The sequence below is a fragment of the Mastigoproctus giganteus genome, chromosome 3 (assembly GCF_048544385.1).
Source record: "Mastigoproctus giganteus isolate SK-2022 chromosome 3, ASM4854438v1, whole genome shotgun sequence".
NCBI classification, from domain to species: domain Eukaryota; kingdom Metazoa; phylum Arthropoda; class Arachnida; order Uropygi; family Thelyphonidae; genus Mastigoproctus; species Mastigoproctus giganteus.
The window spans coordinates 136,742,574-136,766,175 of NC_143577.1; the positions used below are offsets into that span (position 1 = coordinate 136,742,574).

The window sequence follows — 23,602 nt, forward strand, 5'->3', positions numbered from 1 at the left end:
GGGCAAAGGTAAACTAGTTGATTTTAATCCTTCTAAAATTCAGTTCTGCCTTATAACTCGCAAAATAGGATTCCATAAGGATAGGTATTAGTTAAAAAAAAATACTATGAAGCTACAACTAATTCTTGCAGATAGTTTCTGTTATTTCAACAGAAGATTCAGCAAAACTTAAAATACTGTTCGAAAATGTCACACTTTTTAAACTCATAACAAAAGTCCCTCCTTCAGTACAGATAGCTCATACATAATTGTGCCGAAATGTAATAAAATAAAAGCTCACACAATCCTGTGCCGAAAGCTAATAAAAAGTACACAAAAATTACTTTTGGGAGTTGGACAATTTTTACAATAAAATAAAACGTTTACAGTAAACAAGTGTTTAAGGAGTATAACCTGAGACAATTTTATTTTGCCAGATTACAAACCGCATTGTTACTGGAGTTGTGGTGTAGTGTAGAATTCAATGTAAATTACGATAAAGACCAAATAAATTTAAATTTCCTAATCAGTCCACGTTGATTCAAAGTAAATACCACAAAAACATGATTTACTCATGATTATGTAAATTATTAAAGCATTTTACCCATGATTAGATGATGAAAGCGTTTTATCCATGATTATGATCATGTAAATGGCAGAATATCCGTGAATATTTTGGTTTCCTGTTTCAACCCTCTCTGCCCCTCACACATTATTCATTCCAACAGTATTCGGACAAGTAAGGGAATATATGCTGTATGTGATTATTTAACAGGCGATGGCGATCTGGGCAGGTCTCACTTTTAACAAACACGCATTGGCCAGATATCCAAAGTGACTCTGATTTTGTGTTCCAAATTTGAGAGTATTATAAATATTTTGCATCAAAAAGAAAAATGGAGCATTTCATTTTTTAATGCAACATATTCTCTCAAAATACTGTTAGTCAGTTAAGTGGCGTGATCTATCAGTAAAATTGTTAGCTACACAGAAGTTGTTGTTGTTCCAGTAGGATTTTAGGTGCACGAGCAATTAACACCATATTGGGCGATCCCCAACTACTTCACCCCTTTCCCCTCTACTGGAGGACGCTTCTTTCTCCATCTTTCTTCCCCCCTACTGTTACTCCCACTCTACTCCTATGTCCTCCACTCTTTTTTTTTTTTTTTTTTTTTTTTTGACCTCTGTCAGGAAGCTCAGGCGACCCTGGCAGAGACCATCAAGAGAACTATGGATTGCCTGGCTTACCTCTTATTGGTGGTGACGGGCAATGTAGATCCCCATTAGGGACCCTGCGGCCAAAAGCACAACAGAACCCAACACTACTCTAACACAAAACAACACACTACACCCACTTCTGACATTCACAGATACATATATCACGTCTCTATTGCACCACTAGCGTGGTGCAATAGAGAGTGAACCAGCGTGGTGTATCGGCAGTAATTTCTTGTGAACGGTTTGCAAAATCAACGTGGCTGGAATGTAGGGTTCGCATCGATATCGTTTTTCTTAGAGATGTTAGGACACAAAAGCACTATTATCACTTCACGTGAATCTCGTCATGTCCCTGTCACAGAGTAGTACTCTGTGGTCCCTGTTTAATGTAAACTGCGAAGTCGGTCGGAGAAGAAGCCTCGTCACTGTAACGTAGGGTGGCTAGATTAAAAATTTGATCTCGAGGTTATGTTTGGGGTATTCATTCCTCGTTTAGGGGTACTCGCATTATATCTTAAGAAAACCGAACAATTTTAATAATAACCATTTTATTTCTATATATTGTTGATTTTTACAAGTTCGTGGAATTCAAAATTATTCAAATTTAAATAAAATTAACCGAATTATAGCCCGTGCTTTAATTCGTTTAATTCGGAAAATTTTATTGGAAAAGTTATAAACACTAAAGGAAACTTTTATAAATATTAACGTCAAATGTTTTACAAAATTGTTTACAATACACATTCAATAAACCTGATTTATTTTATCAAAAAGAAAATATTTGCCTCGCAATACTTTTCATTTGAGCGAATTTTCTTTAACAGTTTTTCATTTTTTAGTACATAATGCGTAAAATTCTTTGCGTGACATAGTGTGATTGATTTTCTGCAACAGTTCTCCTTCAACATTCTTTAGGGCTAATTTATTTCTATCCTTTTAACACGCGTTAAACATTGAGCTAAGTACTCGCATTTGAGTGAGGCAAAGCAAAAACCAAAATTAATATTTTTTTCTGTATTACGTACTTCGTACGCATTTAAAATTTTTATCCAAACATCTGTGGAATTTTTGCGGTCTTTTGTCTCAATATTTCTATGGAATGATTTCAGCAGAACATATTCTTCATACAGTAAACCGATATTGATATTGAGAATTTTAAATAAAAAAAGTTTGTTGCCTGAGCTTTAAATCATTACAACGAAATAAAAAAGAAGTCAAGTAGAATGTAAAAGGTTTCTATCCTATTTACAAAGAGGGTTGTATTCTACAACCCTCTTTGTAAATAGGATAGAATGTCGTATTTGAATCTTTAATTAAGGGTGCATTTCAACAATAACCTTATCGTCAGTTAATTCTTTCTTCTTAATAATCATCTCAACAGGGTGTTTTATGATTTCTGCTTTTTTCAAATGTTAAAAAAGGGGCTCTTGGAAATTTTATTATACTTCCCAAAGGGGTACGTCTGGCAACCTGTGACGTTGTATATGTGTCATTCTCTTTGAGGAAAGCTGAAGCGAAATGAATTGCCACAGTTCATCCTCCTCTTTAGATTTTGAAGAAGATTTAGAAAATTCATGCGCTTTCCTTATAGCCGAGAAAACAAAAGAGTACGCAATGGATACACGACATCAACTGGAAGAGAACAGAAAAAGGCGAATTCTATCATTTACTGCAGGACTTAGAAGAATATGAAAATCGTTTCGCGATGTACTTACGGAATAAAGAAGAATTTAATTTCCGATATAATCCAATTAAGGATGACATTCAAGAGCAAAATACGCAATTTCGAAATTCAGTCGGCGCTAAGGAAAACTTAGTTATATGTTAATTAAGTTATATGTTAAAACACTGCAAGTTTAATTTTGAATAAGGACTTATTCGGTCAAAATACGAAACAAAAATTTTTAATGAAATTTAATATCAACAAAAAACTATTTCTCAACCCTAAAAATTGAACTTGTAACAAATTGTTATGAGTTGTTTTTTTTTTTTTTTTTTTTTTTTGATTTGGTAGTTGTTGGCGCATCGGCTTCTGTGGCCATATTGCACCTCCCAAGGTTTTTGCAGTACTTTGATCCAAGCCCGAGGCGAGAATTGAACCCGCGACCTTTGGGTTGCCGGGCAGGTACTTTACCCACGTTATGAGTTGTGCAAATTGAAATGATCGACTTGTTCGTTCTCTCAATTTGTAATTCTGTTGGTCTATTTTCCTCCTTTAGCCATTTTTGAGGGTCCCTGTGACTGGACATTTGCGGTGAGTATGCCGAGTAGCTGGTCGAAGTGGAAGGTGCTTCGGAATAGGCACAGGATGTTGTTGATGTTGATGTTGTTGTTATTTGTTTTCGGATATTCTTACTTGTGCGCTGAAAACAGATTATTTACTTCTAATTTAATTTTCTATTAGCATTTCCTCCATTTTCCTCTTGTCACGCTGTCAAGCCTAATGAAATTTCTGTTCGAACGAACACAAAAATCTGACTTCCTGACAATGTCATTCGGCCTTGAAGCCCGACGTGTTATCTTGTGAATACAGCCAATGAGAACAGTGCTCTCCGAGCAATAAAATAATGCTCCCCACATTTGATGTTAGATATGTATACGAGTGAAGTGATAATAGTGTGTTTGTGCCCTTAGCGTCCTAAAACCAGTTCCAAAGTGAGTTACTTGGATTTTTCATAAATGACACTGCTTATAATTTATAGATGATTCATGTGGTGAATCATCTATCACCACGTGAAGAACAAATTGAAATCGTGTTTACCATTGCCAAAAGTAAAAAGGATTTTCAAAAATGGAACTGAATAGAATTCAGATTATCAATATCACATAAAATATCAGATTGAAATTTGGTCCCATTTGAAACAAATAATGCTGTGTCCGAACTTAACTGAATTACGTTTGATTGATTTTTAGTGCAGCTTTCCGGAAAAAAAGCTGGATAAGACTAGTACACTGCTCGACAAAATTAACAGAACACGTAGACAAGGTGGCGTAACTCGTGCAGCTTGATGAAGTGGGAGAAAATTTGGTATGGTTGTGCGTAGAATAACAATGAAATTAAGAGCAGCGAGAAGCTTCAGACACCTATAAGGGACATTTATAGGGGTTCCAAGAATTGCCAAAAAAAGGTCACATTACAGAAGCCGATACAAGATGCTCAAATATACATGTCACATGACATTAGTACGACGTATCATCCTCTCCACTGGCTAAACAGGCCCGACAGCGGTGAACCATGCTCCATATAAAATTCACCTATAAGGTTCTATGGCAACAAATCCCATTCTTCCACTAGAGCAGACGTTAACTCACCAAGTGATCGAGTTAGTTAAAGCCATTTACTGTATACTTGTTCGAGTTTCACAAGGTCAAGCTAAGTGGGATTGTCCACGCATACAATATGGAAATCTACTTACAGCGCGCTTATAAACTCACCCCACTTGATCAGTGTTCATATAATTTTCGAAAACATTTAAGTCAGCCTGCAAAGTAAATAAAATCTCCTGCGATTCTCTAAAAGACTATAGTTGTGGAATCCAGAAAAATTGTATTGCTCTTCTCTAGAATTTTGCACTGAACTACAACCATGTCAGATTCCGACGTTGAATATATGAACAGAGACCGTAGAGACGCTGGCAGACGCACTAAAAATGCTCATCTCCTTCATGAGAATGATGGAGCTATGAGAGAACTAAAGAGGCAACAAAGCACGCGGAAAGCTAGAAGGACAAGACATAGATCTGGCACACAGTCCCCCCCTGTAAGGGGGGGGAACTGTGTGCCAGATGTATCTCTACCTAGGGACCCAGGTAGAGATACATCCAGCGGATCGGATACAGATAACAGATATGTAGTACTTTAACATTGACGAATGTAAAATACTACATATGGGAAACAGCAACCCCAGAGCAATGTATCAACTTTGTGGTACTACACTGACAGTGGTAGAGAAGGAAAGGGACCTGGGGGTGGTTATGCAGGCAGATATGAAGTTCTCTGAGCAGTGCAGACGGGATGCAAGAGTAGCTCATGGTGTATTGTCAATGATATATAGGAATTTTTCTAGCAGGGATAAGGAGGTGATTATTCCCTTTTATAAGGCAATGGTCAAGCCACACCTAGAGTACTGTATACAGGTCTGGAGGCCTCATTTCAAGAAGGATGTAGAGCTGCTGGAACGAGTACAGAGAAGGGCAACAAGATTAGTGAATGGAACAAAGGGTTGCTCTTACGAAGAAAGGCTTAAGTTTTGCAAATTACAGTGTCTGGAGACTAGGCACCGGCGAGGTGATCTGATAGAGGTGTATAAAGTTTGTATAAAGTTTGAGGTGAATGGTTTGAGCATGCTCAATGCTGATGGGATTCTTCCTCTTGCTCAGAATAATCACCTGAGAGGGCATAAATTCAAATTGAGGAAAGACAGATGTAGGATAGATGTGCGGAAATTTGCCTTTAGCCAGCGGGTGGTTGGTTGGTGGAACAGACTTACATCCCTTGTCGTGGAAGTTGATAGCCTAAATAAGTTTAAGGCTCAGCTGGACAGGTATTTCGAACGAACAGAGGGGTGAAGTGGAAGTGTTTTTTTTTTTTTATTTTGGCTGACATCCTTGAGAAATATATGGTCAAGAAGACAAACAGAATCACTGCTGTCACTTGCACAGGCATTATTAGAATATGGTCGAAAATGGAGGGCATTGTTTACCATCTGCATACAGATAATAAGAAAATGTCGGCCAAATTAGACTTACTCACACAAGAACGGGAAAACAAAATGTTACAACGCCCCCGTTCTTTTTCCGAGGCGTTGAGGAATGTCACTTCCTCGCTCAACGAAGAGGCCCCTGTGCAAAAAAATACTATCAGGAAATCTGACCAAAGAACAGCTAAATCGCACGTTATCCTGGTGAAGCCCACAGAGGATGCACAACTAACAACTAGCGACGCAGTTAAGGATGTTTTAACCAGTAATCTCAAGGAGCAGATGAAAACCCTAAAGATGAAAAGCATAAGAAAAACCAGGATGCCTGGTATTATCATTGAAACGGATACTAGGAAGGAGGCACTCACTATACTAAAGAGTTCAGAAATCCCCAACATAGGACTGAAGGCGGAAACGCCAAAACAAAAAGGACCTTCCATTATCCTCTTCGGTCTGGACAAGAGTATTACTCCTCAAGAGCTAAAGAAGGAGATGTACTACAAAAATCTTAGCGCGCATACAGGAGAGGACGACGTCGATGCTGACATTATACCGAAACATATCACGAAATCTAAGTCAGCTGCTACAGTTAACTGGATAGTCGAACTTTCCCCCAGAGCTTGGAAGGTTACTAGCCAACATGAGAGAAACTACATCGGTTGGGGAAGCCACCGATTCAAGGAGTACGTTCCAGTTTTCAAATGTTTCAGGTGTCTGGAATTTGGGCACACATCGCACACCTGCATCCAACGGGTCCCAACGTGTGGTCACTGTGCCCAGCAGGGACATGAGTTTAAAGACTGTCATAAAAGGGAGGAACCAGCAGCTTGCGAAAATTGCAAACGGTCTAAAATACCCCACTTGCACTCCGTCAGGGATGCAAACTGCCCTGTATATATAAAATTTAAGGGAATATATCAAGATAGAATCAATTATGATGGTCCACCCAACCACCAACACAGAAGAAGCTGAATTTCTTGTAGATTAATGCACAGCACGCCAGAGTGGTGGTTGAACAAATTAAATTAAAACAGAGGAAGAAAATATTGACTTAATTATGCTCCAGGAGCCTTATGCTGGTTATCCAGCTTCATACAAAATCATTCAGGGTACTACAGATGCACCACGGGCCGCAATCCTAGTCAGTAACACTGAAATTTCCGTAGCTAAAGTAGCTCCACTTTGTACATCCCTTAGTGCCTGTGCTCAAGTTCTTATGGCCATCGGATCCTTACATCTGCTCTCACTCTATAGCAGACCTGGTGAAGACATCTCAATTGCGATCGCCATAATACAAACAGAACTTGACCTTCTCCCAGGGGGTGAGCTACTCATAGCCATGGACGCGAATTGTCGCTCCCCCTTGTGGCATAGTCAAACATCTGATCGTACAGTCACTCGAAATGGGGAGGAACTTGAAAACTTCATCCTTTCCTCCAGACTACAAGTACTCACCCAGCCTGGAAATCTCCCCACATACAGTAGCACCATCTGGGAAAATACCATCGACATCACCCTGACCACGTCGACTATTTCTGGAGAGTTCAGCAAGTGGAAGGTTAAGGAAGCATGGACCAGTTCTGACCACAGAGCGATCACCTATTCTCTTGGCCGCTCTGTGAATCGCGTTCCCCCAATACCAAGGGATATAGTGCGATTCTGCACAAAGAAAGCTGACTGGCCACGTTTTCAATCCAAACTTGTAAGAAGACTTCATGAAGATTCTTCACAACTGAATCACATCACCTCTGAGGACTGTGCAGTTTCCCTCTCCAAGACCATCAAAGAGGCCTGTGTTATGACAACCCCAAGAGAAGGCCCTTCAAAAACGCAGTCCCTTGGTGGAATTCTGAAATGCAAGACATGAGGAAGAGAGTCCACCAAGCTCGTAAAACTTTTCAGAGAGCCGGTGCTCACCTCCAACCCTTGGAGGTCGAAGCCGCAAGAGACAGTTACCGATTATTACGGAACAGTTACACTACCATGATTAGACGCTGCAAAAAAGCCTCATGGCAGAATTTGATCTCGATCACAGGAAATGATAACCCCTGGGGAGTTGTCTATCGTATCGTTGTGAACAAACTCCCAAGAGGTGAAGTCCTCAGTACAACTGTAAAGTCTGATTGTTCTTCCACCTTCACGTGGGAGAACTCTGTCCACAACATGTTAAATGCCCACTTTCTAACAGATGATGCACAGCTAACTGAAGAGTAACTGCAGATTGTTACCGCTAACGATTCTTACACAACAGAAAATACTGAACAACCTTTTACAAATGACGATCTAAAAGCTGCACTGGACAAAACTAAAGAAAACAAAACTCCTGGAAATGACCTCCTCGAGGTAGTTGTTATCAAGAAATTTGCAACCTAGTTCCCTAACACTATGCTCCACTTTCAACAGATGCCTAATGGAAGGCCACTTTCCTGCTATCTGGAAGGAGGCATGCCTTAAACTCATCTTGAAGAATCCAGACAAACCACCACTGAAGAGCCAAAATTTTACAGGCCAATTGCTCTCTTGCCAGTCCTCGGCAAATTTCTGGAAAGGCTTCTACTCAGCAGGTTGTCAAATTGCTACTCCAAAGAAAACCTCAATTCTCCACTCCAGTACGGTTTCAAAGCTGGTTGCAGCACTGAAGCTGCTCTTCTTAAATTAATATCTACTGCTTCAAGCACTCAAGTCAAGTATGCGCTAGCCATCACAGTTGACTTTGCTGGAGCATTTGATCGGCTGTGGTGGCGAAGTATTCTCAGAAGACTCCGAGAAGCCAAAGCACCACTCAACCTTTATAGCTGTGTCAAGTAGTACCAGGTACAAATCTGTCACTAGCCAGGTCTCCCGAGGCTGTCCCTAGGGTTCGGTCCTGGGGCCTTTCTTTTGGTCCATCGTCCTGGACGAGTTCCTTGGGATGGACTTCGGGATGATTCAACCCCTTGCGTTTGCTGACGATTTGGTTTTGGTGGTGCATGGTAACACAAGAGCTGATCTAGAGGAGCGCGCAAATTGCGCAGTAACTAAGCTCCAGGATTGGGCAGCCATTCATCGACTAGATCTCGGGAGAGCAAACAAAATCTATATTGCTCAAGGGAATGCTCCAACTACGAAGACCACCGGTTATCAAAATTGACAACACCTCCATAAGATTATACACAGAAATCAAGTATTTAGGAATCGTCTTAGATATGAAGCTAAATTTCCATCCTCACTTGAAATATATGTCACAGAAAATAAAAAAAAATACTCGGCCATGATCATCCGTATAAGCCGTGCAGACTGGGGCCTTAAGCGCCGGGCTCTGGTCTTCATCTATAATGCCATATTTGTCCTAATAGCTTGCTATGGAGCCTCAATATGGTGTACTAGGGCCTCCCTCGACCGAAATCGCCGTAAACTAGACTCCATACAGCGTTCTATGCTCCTTGCCGTAACAAGGGCATGCCGTATAGTTAGCTCCCTAGTGCAAGCTGGATGTATACCCCTACACCTCGAGGTAATAAGAAGAGGATTGTATCAACGGTTGAAGAAGAGTATTCCCACCGAAACAGCACGCATCACTCTTAACCTTGATAACAACCCCAAACAGGAAAGGAAGAAAGAAAATCTCTGAAATTATGTACAGGACTTGGCAAGAGACATGGGACACCACCACCAAAGGATTAATAACCAAAACGTTCATTCCCTCTGTGAACCTCATCAGTTCAAAGCCACCTCCCTGGTACTCACCAGGCCTCCATACTACATTTCTCTTGACAGGCCACAGACCCTTTAAAGCGAAGCTAACATCCCTAGGCATTGAAGATGATCCACTGTGTCACTGCGGGGCTAAAGAAACGTGGAATCACGTAATGTATGATTGCCATGAATATGACGAGTTTCGGCTAAGGTTTGCCAGTAAAATCCAAGATAATCCCCAGCATTGTGAGCACCTGATTATAATGGACGAGCAGCGCTACGCCGCCTTTACCGAGTTTGCGCAGTCTGTCTTCACTGCTAGACGGGTTAGGCACACAAACACCACCCACTGAAGATCAAAGTAAGAAACTTCCTGGATATGACAGTCTACCTATATCGCCAGCGAAAAGCGAATGCCCCACACAACGTAAAAATTTTAAATGCCAAACTCGACACACTTGCAACCTCTTTCGGCCTAATTAAATTCAAGCGTTTATCCCCCCCCCCCTTTTTTTTTTTTAGGTCCTAGCCACTGAAATCTCAGGAAATTAGGTGGCAGGACCTGCCAGAGTACTTATCTAAAAATACTGGTGTACCTGGTCTGCCTCCACGAGGCTAAGTGTGGGCAACGTTGGGCCTCAGTAGGGGTCCAGCGGCTAAATGGCCAGATGAACAACGGTACAGAACACAACACATGAACAATTCCCACACACTTTTAAATCTCTGGCCTTCCCAGTGAACTAGTACACCCACAATGAAAGCAACGCGGAGATGGGGGAAACCCCTGGTGCCGTTAGACACTAAATACACTTTACACTTTACACTTTTTTCCTCTCAGGAGAAAAAAAAAAAAAAAACCTCCTTCCTTCCTTCATCCCAGGAGTGACAGAACCCACCAGCACAGCTCAGCTGCTGCCATCAGGCCTCCCTAGCCACGCTCCCTTGCATGGTCCTTTGCCTCCACTCCCCGGAGGGAGGGGGAGATTACCCCTGGTGTCCTTCCCCCCTCTCCACCCCTCTTTTTCACTCTGGTGGGGCATGGGCCTGCTCCACTGACTTAGTAGTAGTAGTAGTAGTAGTAGTAGTAGTGGCACCTGATGCAAGAAAGCAAGTGTAGGAGCTTATGCAGCATCAGCCAAAAAAAAAAAAAAAAAAAAAAAATCACACCATACCCTCCAATTGCCTGTCCAGTTCCTCCTTAAATTTATTTAACCTATCAACTTCCACAACGACAGATGGAAGTTTGTTCCAGCAATTAACCACCCGCTGGCTAAAGGCAAATTTCCGCACATCTATTCTACATCTATCCTTTCTTAATTTGAACTTATGTCCCCGTAGGTTCGTATTCTGAACAAGTGGGAGGATCCCATCAGAATTCAGCGTGCTCAACCCATTCAAGGCCTTATAGACCTCAATCAGATCACCGCGCAGGTGCCTAGTCTCCAGCCACTGCAATTTGCAGAACTTAAGCCTCTCTTGGTAAGAGGATCCCTTCATTCCCCTCACCAATCGTGTTGCTCTTCTCTGTACACGCTCAAGCAAATCTACATCCTTCCTAAAATGAGGCCTCCAGACCTGTACGCAGTACTCAAGGCGTGGCCTGACCATTGCCTTATACAGAGGGACAATCACCTCCTTTTCCCTGCTAGCAAAATTCCTATATATCATTGACAAAACCCCATGACCTGCCCTAGCAGCCTGTCTATATTGCTCAGAAAACTTCATATCTGACTGCACAATTACTCCCAGGTCTTTTTCATTTTCTACCACCTTAAGTGTAGTACCACACAGTTGGTACGTTTCTCTGGGGTTACTTCTACCCATATGCAGTACTTTGCATTTGTCAAGGTTAAACTTCAGTTGCCACTTCTTAGCCCATCTGCCCAAATTATCTAGATCCTGTTGCAGTAGCACACTGCCATTACTGTCATTAACAACCCTGCCAACCTTCGTGTCATCTGCAAACTTCGACATTAAGCCTGATATACCTTCATCAATATCATTGATAAATACACAAAACAACAGTGGACCCAACACCGAACCCTGTGGGACTCCACTAATAACATTAGTCCACGAAGAGCAGCACCCATTGATTACCACCCTCTGTCTTCTCCCACTTAACCATCCTTTTATCCATTGTAGCAACTTACCCTTAATACCATTCTGCTCCAATTTGTACAGTAGTCTTCCATGCGCAACAGTGTCAAAAGCTTTCCTGAAATCCAAGTATATGATATCAAAATTATTTTTTGCATCCAGTTCCTTTGTGACCACATCATAATAACCAATCAAATTTGTCAGACAAGACTTTCCCTTAACAAACCCATGCTGTGTCTGAATTATTGCTGCAGTCTTGTCTAGATGATCCTGCAATGCATCTTTAACCAGTGACTCCATTATTTTACCCGGAACAGAAGTTAAACTAACTGGTCTGTAATTATTCGTGTCACCCTTCGAACCTCCTTTGTGAATTGGGGATACATTTGCACATCTCCAGTCCGTGGGAACCTCCCCTGAATCCAAGGATGCTCTCATAATTATGGCTAAGGGTTTGCTTAGTTGCTTTGCCGCCTCCTTTAATATAACTGGATAGATCCCATCCGCCCCAGGTGCCTTTCTTATGTTTAACTTCAACAATTTCTCCTCCACTTTGCTCTCAGTTATTACAAAATCATTAAGCACACTGCTACAATTTGATAACCTTCTTCCATTTTCAAACTGTAATGATTCCTCACGTGTGAATGTAGATGCAAAATACTCATTCAGTTTGTTTGCTATCTGAGCAGGATCATCAACAGTGGAACCATCGATGTCAAGTGGACCAATCATATTCAGCCCCTTCCTTTTAGAGTTTATATAAGTAAAGAAATCCTTGCTGTTTTTCTTAGCATCTTTTGCCAAAGATTTCTCGTAATCCGCCTTTGCTGCCGAACCTCCTTTGTGACCTGATTACAGACTAGCTTATATCTGATACAGGCTTCTGCGTCGCCTGATAATTTATATGCATCCCATGCATTTTTCTTCTCTGTCACGAGTCTCATTAGTTCATTTGATAACCATTTAGGCCTAAACCTTGAACAATATTTCTTCATCGGTATGAAAAGTCTAGTAGCTTCCACGATTAATTCCTTGAATGCTTCCCACTTAGAATTTACTGTTTGTAACATCGTCAGTCGATCCCACTGTACAGAATTTAAAAACTGTCTGAGACCACTGTACTCCCCTTTACGGAAGCAAAAACCCTTTCCTTTACCCCTGACGGTAGTTACCTCTTTGAGTAAATCCCACTTCAGCACACTGTGATCACTGCCACCTACTGGTTCCTTTATCTGCAAATTCTTAATACACGAATGATCACTGCTGATAACCAGATCAAGAGTATTACTTTCTCTGGTTGCCTCTCGAACATGCTGCTGCAGAAAACAATCATCCAATAAATCCACAAAAGTCTGACTAGTGTGTGAGTGACCAACCCACAAGTTCCAGTCAATATCTGGGAAGTTAAAATCCCCCATTATAAGACATTCTGATTTACTGGCCCACTCTATTTCTCTGTACAATTGTTCATTGTACTCATTCGAGTCATTAGGCCTATAACACACTCCTACTCTTATCTTTGCTTTTGCAGTGCTTATGTCACACCAAACTGACTCAACAGTGCACTGTCCATCTATATCAACTGGATGCACTTCTTTTGATTTTATGTTTTTCTTAATTAACAGCATAACACCTCCTCCCTTTCTGTCCTGTCTATCCTTTCTGTACACATTGTACTCCCCAAATTCCAGTTCTGCATTCCTTATATCTTTGTGACACCACGTCTCTGCTATCCCAACAATATCCGCCTTTGATGTCTTGACCAACACTTCAAATTCATCAAATTTATTTACTATACTTCTAGCATTGGTATACATGCAAGCATACATGCTCCTATGCCTATTCCTTGTTACCCTAACACATCCCATATACCCAACTATTCCAGGATGACTGCCATCCGTCCCTGAAACCCCCAACATCCCTCGCTCCAGGTCGCTTCTTATTCTAATAGAAGTTGTGCAAGAATCACCTTCACCTCTGCCTGCGGTTACTGTTAAACTATTAGTCTTTGTATCCCCCCAAGCTAGCAGTTTTCCGACCCACCTAACACTGCCTCGATAGCATCAGCAAATATTCTTGCACCCTTTCTATTTAAGTGTATCCCATCCCTGTAGAAGCAATCTCTCCTGTTAACAAGTACAGTCCAGGCTGAAAAAAATTCTACCCCTTGAGCCTTGCACAATCTTTCCAGGGCCGAATTGATCGACAAGGCTCTCATCATATACTCCCTCCTATCGTGTCTGGGCAGAATTGCAGACACTTTCAAGTTCAACCCTAATTCTCGGCTTTTTTTCAACAGTGACCTGTACTTGTTGAGTAATTCTGCCGGTCTCCTACTCTTAATATCATTAGTGCCAACGTGTACAACTATATCACCTTTTGTGCCCTTGAAAGATGATATCCGCTCTACAACGTCATCAACCTTTGCCCCTGGCAGACATACCCTGGTCCTGTTCCACCTATCCTTTTTACATAGCATGTTCCCCGTTTCCCTGACAATAGAGTCACCAACAACTAATAGTTCCTGTGGGACCAGCGCATTCTGCCTTGGGGGTTGCCGCTGTGTTGCGTGATGACCAAGTGCAAGTTCTGGCGTTGATGTGGGCAGCTGAGAGCTTGATGGGCCCCTCAATTTATTTCCTTCGAGGGCATCCACCCTGTCCTTCAAACTCTCATATAGGCCCATAACAACGCTGAGTTGTCGCCTGATTTCCTTACACTCCTTACATCGCGCACACACAAAGACATCCCCCATGGCAATATCATGTTCCGTTCCAGAGAGTTCGGCAAACATTTCACAAGTTGTACATTTTTTTAGGCTGTGACGCGTTGGAGAATCGCCCCCCTCAGTTCTCCCCCGAGTCACAACACTCCTGCCACTTTGTGCCCGTTGCTTTGCTGCTCTAGTTCGGGGCATGGTAGTTTAAATTAATAAAATCAATAAATTAAATGTCAGTAGTATTTGAATAGAAACTATAAAATAGAAACAGTGAAGCGTATTACTATATAATTATGCGTTAGAGCTACCTCAATTAAAAAATTTGAATTCCCTACAAAAACTTTGAATTCCCTATATACAAAAACAATGGCTACAAAAATCGAACAAAAATAACGGTTTTACCTATCGTAAGTAAAATCCACAAAACTCTTTATCTAAATTAAAATAAAAAATAACCAGCGTAACTATAACTATATGACTACGTATTAAGTACAATATAAAACAACAATCATGTAAATAAAAGGCAAACACTTATCGTTTTTGCGGAGCCTGTAACTGTCAGCTGTAACTTTTAAATAGAGTCAGCGCCCTCTCTCCTTGGGGCATCTTCTCTATGGACCCCGCATCTCTATCTTTCCCCCCAGTCTTCAGTCTCCCTCTCCTTCTCTAACTTACAACTAGCGTCTGAATCAACTCCAAATTGCTTGAGCCCTACACCCAAAAAATTTAATAACATCAAATTGTTGTTGTTGTTATTTGGTTTTTAGGAGCATTAGCAACTAAGGCCATATTGCTCCGGAGATATGCAGTGGTCATTCCCTGACCTTTCCGCATCCTCCGTATTTGGTGGTCACGGGCTGAAACCCCGGTCTAATTAAGAAGCATGTGCTACGCACTGCTGCTCCTGCCCACCTGGCTAGGAAGGCGCCAACACCACATCGCCCAACTAGTACTCCCTTTGTTTTGGCTGACCCCTATCTATAGCGTTTTTTTTTTTTTTTTTTTTTAGGTCCTTTCCATTGAAATCTCGGGAAATTAGGTGGCAGGACCTGCCAGAGTAAATAACTATAATATTGGTGTACCTGGTCTGCCTCCACGGGGCGGAGTGCGGCAACGTTGGGTCCCATTAGGGACCCAGCGGCTAAATAACCAGATGAACAACGGTACACGACACTACACAAATACAAAATCCATATACTTTTAAACCTTTGGCATTGACAGTGTTCTGTTTCACACCCACAATGTATACCACACGGAGATGGGGGAACCCATGGTGCCGTTAGACACTAAACACACTACATTAAGCCAACGTGCAACCTCTTCCTGTAACTGCCCGGCTTTAAGTCGTCCAGCGGCCTGCCATATCGAAGAATCATCTATAGATACGATAACGACTTGTCATCCTGAGTACTGGAGATATGGCTATCCCCCTGAGCAAACCTAAAACACGGGAATGATGTGATCGCAACCCGTGTTTTTATAGGCTTGCATAATGTGCGGCTCTGTAAGGTGGTAGATCGAAATTGCCAGGATGCCTATTACATCAAATATTCGCCTTTGGCTTTCATAACAAAATATTCACAAAATGCATTTTGTTCTGTTAATTTTGTCAAGCAGTCAATTACACTTTGATGTGTTCCGAATCGTGAAAATTCAAGATGAAATGTCTCCCCCCCACCCGCAAACCAATGAAACACTGCGGTTCTTGAAAGCAAAAATTTTCAATAGTCAATAAAGAAAATCAAAAAATAAAGAAGCGAAGAAATCGAAATAAAATGATAATAGTACTTTTTAAAACATACAAACATTCTTTCCCAGCAGAGTAGTTTGCGGTACGCAACAATTCCGTTAATAGTAAGAAAAAATAGAAATATGCTTATAATAATCCAACATATTACATATTAAGTACGAGTAGATGCATTTGCATTTTAAAGTAGTTATTAATATATTTTTGTGGGACATATATTTATGTCCTCTACCTCAAATATGAAAGTGGTCTGTGTCTGAAACAGTAATTTACGTGAGACGAGTTGCAGATTTTACAAAACAATGAAGAAATCATGTCGAAAATCAGCCTAAAATTTATTTTAAGCGTAATTTGGAAAATATTAGAATTACAAATAACAGAAATATTAGAATACTGTTTTTTTTTTTTTTTTCATTTTGATTTGATTCTTAAAATGTATATTTGATCAGAAGCATAACAAGGGCAATCTCTGAAAAAGATTTTCTTGTATTCTTCATAATTTTAATTTTAACCGTAATAATTTCCTATACTAAAGAAACGGCATGCTTACGTATAAGTTAAAATTCATGAAAATGATTCAAGATACTCACCATTAGGTTTGTTTAACCACAATTGAGTTTCTGGATTCCAGTCCATCTTGGTTTCATCGGTGTAAGTAAGCGGGATTTCCCAGTTTTGGCTGAAATATATTGCAGAGACCAATTATTTTGTAGCACAAGAGGAAACTTTTAATTATTTTTGTACATATCAATTAGCTTATTTCATACATTAATAAATGCATAAATTATTTCTTTATTTATATATGCTGTATTTATTTTGTGATCACGTCACGCATGCTATAACCTCAACATACATTTCCCTACCAAGAAATATTCCAATATCCATATCAATGGAGGAACAGAACAAATGAGATTTATGCAAAGCAAAGGCTGGCTTAAAGCTGTCTGACAATAGCAAAGATATCAAACTGCAGAGTGGGGGCCCCCAGTGCAGTGTTTATGCTGTTTCAAACGTGTTTAACGATTGAATGCCGTATAAGCAATTCACATTGCTTGACAGCCGCGTGTTTCAATCTCACGCTGCCGTAACTGATGTTGCCATATGTGTGTAGGTATTTAAGTGAGGTAGGGAGGTATCTGAACATGGGTTCGACTCCCTTGTGTTATTAAACAATGTGATGAAAATCGTAACCTGTAAAACAGAGCTGCCTTTTTGTCACTTTCATCTCTCGTAGGCATGGTGGGGAGCAATCCAAAGATTTAGTCTCGCATCAGAATATAAAGAAAAAAGAAACATCAGAAATAGGTAAATGGTTATGTTGGTGCCTTGCACTGATGTTTTCAACACCTGACAAAGCAGGCGATTTCTTTAGTTTTGATTTAGCTGAAAAGAACCCAGTCAGCGACAAAACGTCCAAATTTTGCAGTTAACTAATCGAAACGTATATAGCTGAAGAAGGAGGGTTTCTCTGAAGCATTGGCAGAAGCTTCTGCTAACCTTGTGGGACAATATATAGCCTCTTTCACAGATATATTTAGAAAGCCGGAAAGTTGATAGAAATGTTAAGTTTTTTTCAAATTGTTGTATTCCTCTAATTATGTCCAAAAAAAAAAAAAAAAAATTGTGTTTCATTTGTTCACCTATCATGTTTGCATGATAGGTGAGCAAATGGCTAGCATACATGTGGTGTGTTCTGTGTGGACTGTTCTGACAGGCCCCAAACTTGACCACACTGCAGTGGGGGCACTCAACCTGCAAATAAAGGATTATTTTATGAACAAAGTTTCACAAAATGATCCTTTATTTGCAGGGCGTGCTTTTTGTACACAAAGTAAGATTAACATGGAAGTTCATAATGCAGCTTTCATTAGACGATCAAATCACTCATTGGCTGCAATAGTAGCACAACTCAAAATTCTTAATTTTTCCAGAAAACATGCTGTATACATATTGTTTCCCAAAAAACAATTACAATAAAGCAGACTTCTTTTTTTTTTTTTTTATCAAGTGCGCAATGTGGTTTTTTATTAGTAGGTGCAATACACATATCGAAGAAAGAACGTATGGTCATTTTGTTTTTCAAAAACAATTTATTTTGAAAAACAAAAGTTGATATACAAAACTTGATCTTTGATCGAACTTGATCTACATTTTTTATGTTTGCACCATACTTTAGAAATTTCGAAATTTTAAATGGCGAAATCAAAGAACTTCCGTTGACAACTACTGGAATTTCAGCGGTGTGAACAGAGGACCAGCATCAGGCGTACCAGTATCATCGGAAAGCTCAAAATCTAATTTGAGCTGTCCGATGCGGTTCCACTGTTGCGCAACACTTAGAAAGGCAATAAATGTTCCAAACTGAGAAATGCTGTTTCAGAATTTAAAAAAAAAATGGTGTGCGCGCCGAGCACGCATAACGGAAGTTAAGTGAAACTTCTTTAGGCGAACATTTATCATTTGACCAAGGATCCCTTATTGACCGTATGAATGCTACAGGCGACGAATCTGCATGAATGGAAGCCTCGAAGATATGAGATGTTCCCTTACGAAAGCTAGTTTCGGCAAGTTCTGTGGCATACGGTGATATTTAAAACCATTTGACTTCGATAGAGCCGGAATCACTTTGTTCTTGAGGGAGCCACCACAGCTGTTACAGGCCGACATTTGACTTACATCCACATTTGGAAATGCTGTTTGAAGAAGAGCGTGATCTAGAGCTGTTACAATTTTCACAATCTTCTTGAAACAAAGCCAATCACACACATATCGTTTTAAGAAATACTGAACCGAAATCATTATTCAGGAATGGACGTTTAAACTGTGCGTGGATGCTTCAGTGTTTCTTAAAACGATTTGATGGAATACTTGTGGCAGTCAATTTTGGCTTCTTCGCTTTTCGTTTACGACTGGGCTTCGACGATTCTTCATCGTTTTCATTTGCAGTATCAACTTCCATGACTCCTTCCAAATTCACTTCTAACGTTTCTTGGGAGATGCAAAGCTCTGGAGATGTGGCTGGATCTTCTCCGGCTTCTTTGTTCAACTCCATCGCACTCTGTAATTTCTTGCACTTCGAAATAGCTTATACCTCTCCTTTGTACTCAATGGAGGTGGTTTCGGTGGCCGCATTACACGTATACGTGCTCTATAAACCTTACAATGCTCACTTTTAGTCTTCGATATGTTGAATTATAAATTTTTTCCGTCGAAATTTTTTTATTAAATACGGTGGAAAATGACGAAAGAAATAGCATTACACAATCAGTAGGGGTACTGATTGGGTCAAGCCTGTACTTGTGCCTGGTACGGAGTGGTACAATGGTGGGGGAATGAATCATTTCGTGTCGCATTTTCTTGCAATTTTTGTCAATGCAACGGACGCATTTCACGTATACTTGTCTGTACGCCTTACATAAATCGCTCACTACAGTGTACCCCACTTTACGATTGGTTCCCTGTACCATCAAATCACTTTACGATGGACACCATAACAAAATACCGTTCACCATACGAAATGTGGTAAGCGCCAGTAATTGGGATCACGTTTACGAATTGAATTTTAATTCTATTAACGGAGATTCTAATAAGCGAAAATAGGAGGAATATTATCCACACGCTATAAAAGTAAAGATATAAAGCACATATTTACCCTTTGTTACCTTACCAATTAACAAAATTAAACGATACGTGAAAATCGGAAGAATAATTTTCACAGGTTAACAGAAGAAAAAAAAAAAAAGAGGAAGACAATAATTATACCGGGTATTCCCAGGTAGTCACCGTCCCAATTACCAACCGGGCCTAACGCTTCTTAACTTCGGTAATCGTACAAGAACCGGGATATTTAGTCTAGTAAAGTAACTGTATGTTCAGAATGCCAGTAATGAGTTTACTTATGGCAACGGTCGTATTTTCGTTGCGTTTTTTTGTCAATCCACGAACGCAAGTTAATCCCACCTGAAAACTGCCTGGAGCGCACCTAAAGAAGTTTCACTTAAAAAAAAAAAAAAAAATACTGCAGCAAGTCTGAACACAGGATTCACTTTGCGCTCTGTGCTTAAAAATATTAGAATAGAGTTATAATACATTTCTTTCAAAAAAGTTCTGAAAACAGATTGTATAGATAATTTTGCCCAGCAATGCGATGAAGATAAGAAAGGATGCTTGTGGATTTTTTTTTTTTTTTTTATTCTAAAACAGACATTATTGTGTAAAAGGGCACAAAGGAGGTTTTTTTTTTTTATTCTAAAACAGATATTATTGTGTAAATAGGGTACAAATCTGAAACCACATCTTGTTGAGAGAAGATATCTTCAAGTTTTCATTGACCATTCAGAAAAGTGCGCTACCGGCACTAGATGTCAGCAGAATCACAAAACTGTAACCACGACTGAATTTACGAACACCGAGAAGGCACAGTGCGTTATTTTGTTCAATTATGTCTGTCATTATGTATAAATTTCAAACATGGTTTAAAAATGAGTCACCGTATACAATTTTGCAATTGTATACGGTGGAAAATTCATAAAAGACTCCTCTTTGAGTAATTATCATGGCAAAGGTGGTGACCGCACAAAGATGCAGTCTAACCATGGCCCTGTACAAAGGGATAATCGCCTCCTTATTCTTGCTAGAAAAGTTCCTGTATATCATTGACAAAACCCCATGAGCTGTCCTGGCAGCATATCTGCATTGTTCAGAGAATTTCATGTCTGACTGCACAATTACCTCCAGGTCTTTTTCATTTCCCACTACCTTGAGTGTAGTACTACACAGTTGATAAGTTACCTGGGGTTACTGCTACCCATGTACAGTACCTTACATTTGTCAATGTTAACTTTAGCTGCCATTTCTCAGCCCATCGACAAAATTTTCCTAGATCTTGTTGTAGTAGCTCACTCTGATGACTGTCGTTAGCCATCCTGCCAAACTTTGCATCATCTGCAAACATTAAGCTTGTTATACCTTCATCAATATTAAATGTTGAAAGCAACAATGGAACCAGCACTAAACCCTTGGAAACTCCACTAATAACATTATTCCACGAAGAGCAGTGCCCATTGATAACGACTTAACCATCTCTTTATCCATGGCAGCAACTTGCTCTCAATGCCACACTGCTCCAGTTTGTACAGCAGGCAAATATGTCCAACAGTATCAAAAGGCTTCCTGAAACCTAAGTATATGACAACAAAACAATTTTTGCATCCAAGTCCTTGGTCATTGCTTCATAGTAACCTATCGAATTGGTTATACAAGACCACCCCTTGACAAATCCATGCTGTTGTGCTCGCCCGTTTATTTTTATATTTATATATATATTTTTAAAGTATTTGTACAGCACAGAGTTCTGGGGATTTTTAGACTGGGCACTCCTTCCACGTAGATTTCTGAATTTACATATCTGCATGTGAATCGAGCACTGGCTCATGTTCGACGGGACCGGATGTTTGTTTGTTATTTGGTTTTTAGGAGCATTAGCAACTAAGGCTATATTGCTCCGGGGATATGCGGTGGTCATTCCCTGACCTTTCCACATCCTCCGTATTTGGTGGTCAGGGGCTCGAACCCCGGTCTAATCAAGAAGCATGTGCTACGCACTGCTGCTCCTGCCCACCCGGCTACGGAGGCGCCTGGGACCGGATGTAGACTCACTTATAGCTTCCTACACATTTTTTTCTAACTTCGGAAATACAGCATGCGATTTCGTTGCTAGACACGCAGATCAACCGACAACTGGACTCCCTCTTTTCGCGTTTAACTTAACCTCAAACGCACATGTTGCTCACTCTCACTTATCGGCACTTCCAAAAAAAACAAAAAAAAAAAAAAAACAATCCTGATTTTCAGTCTCCACGTACTCGCGTTCTCTTCGCCTCACTACCCCTCTTTGTTTTCTTTTTCTTCTTTATCTTTCTACCACAATTTTTGAACTCCGAACACAAAAAAAAAAAAAAAAATCTTACTTCACCTTCAACCCACAACTCTCGAACTTTCCAACCGAACCATTTTTCCTAAGCAGTTTGAACCTCCTCTCAGAGGACTCTCAACTAATCCCAATACTCTACTAATTTCTCACTCTTTTCTATTTGCTAAAAAAAAAAAATTACCACAATCCTCTCCCTCGTAAACAAATAAAACCCTTTCTCTTGTAATTTTCTTTTTTACTTCATTTATTTCGCTCCCTAGCAATACAATTCTTTCATCTATGCCGATCCTCCAAAAATACCTATTTTCGTCTTTTCACAATGTCACCCACTTACCTAAAATACGCGAAACTGGCTCTGTTTTTTTTATGTAAACGCCAGAGTGTACCACGTATGTCCAGATGCCACTTACATCAAAGTGTTTCTTAATTACTTGGTCCTGTTATTCCTGCTCTTAGAAATCCCTTTTTTGCCCGTTTTCAAATGGCCACTCCTTCCCTAGTACAGGCCACTGTTTTGTTTATTCTCATTTCCCTCTTTTGTATTACACTGTACAGTACTTGTTATTCTTGTCTCCATATAGCTGCTATTTAATACACACTATTTGTAACCTCCTTATTTCTAATCCTTAACATATTCAAACCTTAATAATTATTCTCACTTTTCGTAGCCCTACATGAATTTATTTCAGATAAAAATAAATATTTCCATTATATTTGTAAGAGTGTACTCTTACACTGTGATTATAGTATAATTGCATGTCCATGCAAATGGTCCTGCATTGCTCGTTAGAGGGTACTTCCTTTACCAGTGATTCCATTATTTTCCCTAGAACAGCCGTTAAGCTAACAGATCTGTAATTACTCATGTCGCCTTTTGATCATGAATTGAAAATTATCTCTCCCTTTATGAAGTGGAAATATATTCTTACTTTTCTAATCCGTAGGGACCTCCCCTAAGTATGGAGTGCTCAACTGAAAAAAAAAAAAAAAAAAAAAATTTGAGCCTCTTGAAAGAGACTCTAGAAGTGCAACTCGCGTGATAAGATCGCAAAAGGACGAGGAAATCCTTTGATTATTTTCGCTACAGAGTTTGGCAATAAAGCCTATTAGAGGATACCTCATGAAGTTTATCAGTCTCTGAGAGGAGTTAGTAAAATAAATGAATGAAAGCGAAATTTTCACTGTTATAAAGAGTTCTAGAACTAGGAGCAATAAATTCAAATTACAGGGAGGAAGTTTAGATTGTAGAAAGTTTTCTCTTAGCCAGCGAGTTGTTGATTATTGGAACAACTTACCATCAAAAATCTGTGGCTTCCTTGCACTATATGCTTAATGGTACTACTAATACGATAAGGAATTTCATTTGTCCAAATTGTTGAAACAGGCTGCATTGTCATCTGCAAAGCTAACATCTCCCTATATGGACACTTTCTTTTAATCCAATGGTGTCGCTTTAGAGAGGTTATATATATATATATATATATATATATATATATATATATAATCTATAAATAATAAGTTAGGAGAAAGAAGGAA

The 23,602-nt window shown here is 39.9% G+C and overlaps 1 protein-coding gene across 1 annotated transcript in view; it reads right to left on the reverse strand.

The window, feature by feature from the left end:
* Positions 1–23,602, reverse strand: part of LOC150088284 (aminopeptidase N-like) — a 488,751-nt gene that overhangs the window by 165,989 nt on the left and 299,160 nt on the right. The window contains exon 11 of the mRNA XM_090369447.1: positions 16,725–16,813. Within this exon, the coding sequence (XP_090225573.1) occupies positions 16,725–16,813 (89 nt within the window). The remainder of the gene's footprint in view (positions 1–16,724; positions 16,814–23,602) is intronic.